The sequence below is a fragment of the Charadrius vociferus genome, unplaced genomic scaffold, assembly GCF_000708025.1.
Source record: "Charadrius vociferus isolate BGI_N301 unplaced genomic scaffold, ASM70802v2 scaffold70, whole genome shotgun sequence".
Lineage (NCBI taxonomy): Eukaryota > Metazoa > Chordata > Aves > Charadriiformes > Charadriidae > Charadrius > Charadrius vociferus.
This window is the reverse complement of record NW_009646851.1, coordinates 2379877-2383005: the sequence shown is the minus strand read 5'-3', so window position 1 is coordinate 2383005 and position 3129 is coordinate 2379877. Positions and strand designations below refer to the sequence as shown.

Here is a 3129-nt window from a genome sequence, read left to right as displayed (position 1 = left end):
CCGGCGCTGCGAGCCCCTCGGGCGGCCGCGGCAGGTCACCGCGCTGCAGCTCTGGGAGGAGATCGTCAAGGTGCACCCAAGGTATTCGGGGAAGTTACTGCTCTGGCGCACAAAGCTTAATTTGGTTGGGTTGGGGTTTTTGTTTTGTTTCGTTTCTTGGTAAATACAAATTCAGCGTTTAGAGTTGAGCTGGAATACGTATCAGTACTGTGATACTATAAAAACAGTGACACGACCCCGTTCCTGTAACCTGCGGCGAGCGTTTTGTGTTCTGGCCAGTTGCAAACGCTGTAACTTTGTGCGTACGCCAGGAAGGAATAGGTCCGATACACGTACCCAAAAGCTGTGCCGGAGGGGTGGTGTGGGCGATGCGGCCTGTTGCCCAGGAGGGCCGCGGTGCGGTGAGTCCGCCGCACGTGGAAACCCCTGAGCTGTGTTAGTGGCCCGTGGAGAAGGTGAGATGTCGCAAGGAGGGATTGAGCGCAGCCAAGGCAATAAATAAGAAATTAATGGGAGCGTGCAGGTGTTTCCAGTCGCTTATCTTTAACTACACTGTTAGCTGTTGGTCTGAGCTTATGGGCCCCTCTGGAAGGCGGGTCAGGAAGGGAACTGACGCCCTGGCACACGCTTCCAGCCCCTCCGCCCTTACATGGGAAATAAGGTCAGTCATTTTCAACCTTCTCTGCTTTGAGAAAACGCCACCGCTGTTAATTGCACTTCACAGGGAGTCTGGTCCCAAGAGCGGGCTAGGTGTGAGCTGTAAGGACCTTAGTGGCACTGCTGCTCTTTGCGGGGGTGTCAGCAGAAATCCCCCCGCAGGTTAGGGCTGAGGGAAGGTGCTCAGTCCTGTCAAGAATGAGTCTGATAGACAGAGGGGCAACACCATTTTTGGGGTGGGGAATAAAAAACCAAAACAAAAAAGCTATAACAGAGGTTGAGGTCCTCAGGACTTAGGGCTGAATGGATTGGAATTTTCAGAACTTTGGACTTAGGTGCCAAAGTCTTCCTTTAGGCACCACACTACTTTATTACATCTAGTCTCAAAGGCTATGAAAAAAAACTTAACCTTTCCTATTTAGCAAAGGCGTCTGTTTCCAAATGAGAAGCTCTAACCAAATGTTAGACCAGACGCCTTTTCCCCACAGAATTGAGACTGAGTGTGTTATGGGGGAGTAGGCTGTAGGGAATGAGAGTATTTTATTTTGCAGCCTATTATGTGGTGTTAGAAGCAGGAGCAGCACCTTTGGTCCATTTGCCATAGTTTTTCAACTTTGTCCTTTTATGAATGATGACTTGGGGCGGTACATTTTGCATGTGCAGTTACTTCACAGCGGCCTTCTTGGAAAATGCTTCTGCTCTTAGCTTTTCTGGAAGAACTCAACATAATTGTATGGCATTGACCACAAACTTCTATTCACATTGCTAATGGATATTCATACTGCAGCTTGAGCGTACTTCACAGTGCTCTTCTGTTCCACCCATTTTCCCTGATGAATTAACTTGCAAGTGACATTAATTAGAGCCCATCCTTCTAATGGGCACTTCAGTTCCATAGTTGCACTGAGTTCTTCAGTGGCTTGCTTTACTTTCATACAGGCCCTCCCTTCAGTCTGCCCTCTGAGTCAGTGCTACTGTGTTTTCCTCAGCCTGCGCCTTGCCTGCTTTTGTCTATCGGGCTGGTAGGAAATAAGATGATTTTTAATTGTACCCTTTTGGCGTGCTTACTTGTTTCTAGGCAATACAGCTCTCCACTGTCTGTGCCGGATTTTGTAGTCTGAAACAATAACAGTTATCACGTCTGCACCTTTTAAAGTAAAAAGTTGTCATTCTTTCTCTGCTGTTTTACTGGTGTTGCCCTCATACTCATTGTGTGATTGCACTTAGTCATGGAAGCGACTCCCTGCCTCATGGTACCCAAAGCTGTGGACTTCTACAGCAACATCTCACAGATTTGAAATCCAAAAATATATAAAAGATCTTCCAGAAAACCCAGCATATCTACCCTCTTAGTTCTGTTGCCACTGCTTATCATTAGCAAATTTGAGACCTGTGAGTACAAAAGACACAAAGCCTCATATATGGTGAGGTTATACAACAAGAGCAACTCTTTGACCATTGAATCTTCATGAGATCTCATGAACAGCATCCCACAATGCTTCTTGCTGTGGAAGAAGATTGCTCCAGTCCAGCCAGACTGAATCAGGGCAACATTTCCTTCTAGTCCCAAGTTGGATGGTTGCTACCCTCTTGAGCTACCTACTTCTTTGTTAGAAGCTGCTAAAGTGGGTCAGGTATACATTGGTTCGTTCTGATGCAGGCCTATGACAAATCCAGTTCCTGACTTCTGAAAATTATACTGCGTTGGCTTCTCCTTAGCCACCAGAAGAAAATCCAAAAGTAGGAGGTGGGTGTTGTATTTTTGAAAGTGTATTGGAAGCAGAGTTGCATAAGTCTCAGTGGTATTTACCTCAGCTGCCCTAGACTCTGCACCAGTTTGTTGTTTAATGAAATCTCATGGTTAAATGCAAACACTCTATTTAGAAACCTATTTGTGCTCCTGCCAATCCCCCTCAGGCTTGCTGTCATCCAGGATCAAGTGGTTTTTGCTGTTCGGCAGGAGTACGTGCTTCTTGGAGATCAGCTCCTGGTTCTACAGCCCGGAGACGAGGTTGCCATCATCCCACCGATTAGTGGAGGCTGAATCTACCCAGGTTCTGTTAGGTAGGTATCACTTCTTGCTTAGTTTCCTATGGAGTGGGCCATTCTGTGCTAAAGTATCTCATGGATTTTGTATGATGTTCCTATTATCTTTTTTTTGTTTAGGTTCAGAGATGTGGTTGCAATTCTCTCCCCCCACCCCGGTACGCTTTTGAGAGAGCATAACTTGTGTTTCCTGCTGGAGAGAGCCATTGTACTGACCTGAAACAATAAGCTGGTGCACCAATAAATGATTAATGCTATGCAGTAAATGGAAAAAATTGCCAGAGAGGTCAGGTATTGTTTTGAATTTCGATTTTAGGTCTGGCTGCCAGTAGTTACCCAGCTTGCCTAAATAAAATAATAATGAAAAACCTCCTGCCACTTTTTAACAGAAAAATAATTGACTGCTGCTTAAACATCACCCCCTAT

General features: G+C 45.9%; 2 protein-coding genes across 4 annotated transcripts in view; both read left to right on the top strand.

Annotated features, from left to right (window-relative positions):
• The window catches only part of LOC104294597 (molybdopterin synthase sulfur carrier subunit-like), a 44845-nt gene extending 42144 nt beyond the window's left edge, over window positions 1-2701 (top strand). Inside the window, exons 2-3 of the mRNA XM_009894219.1 lie at window positions 14-81; window positions 2575-2701. Of these exons, the coding sequence (XP_009892521.1) occupies window positions 14-81; window positions 2575-2701 (195 nt within the window). The remainder of the gene's footprint in view (window positions 1-13; window positions 82-2574) is intronic.
• The window catches only part of LOC104294572 (molybdopterin synthase catalytic subunit), a 7969-nt gene continuing 4843 nt past the window's right edge, over window positions 4-3129 (top strand). For 2 of the 3 annotated variants that reach the window (XM_009894190.1, XM_009894191.1), the window contains exons 1-2: window positions 25-81; window positions 2575-2721. The gene's annotated coding sequence lies outside the window, so the exon portion shown is untranslated. Of the gene's footprint in view, window positions 82-2574; window positions 2743-2829; window positions 2896-3129 lie in introns of all 3 variants that reach the window. The other variant, XM_009894189.1, reaches the window with a different exon arrangement.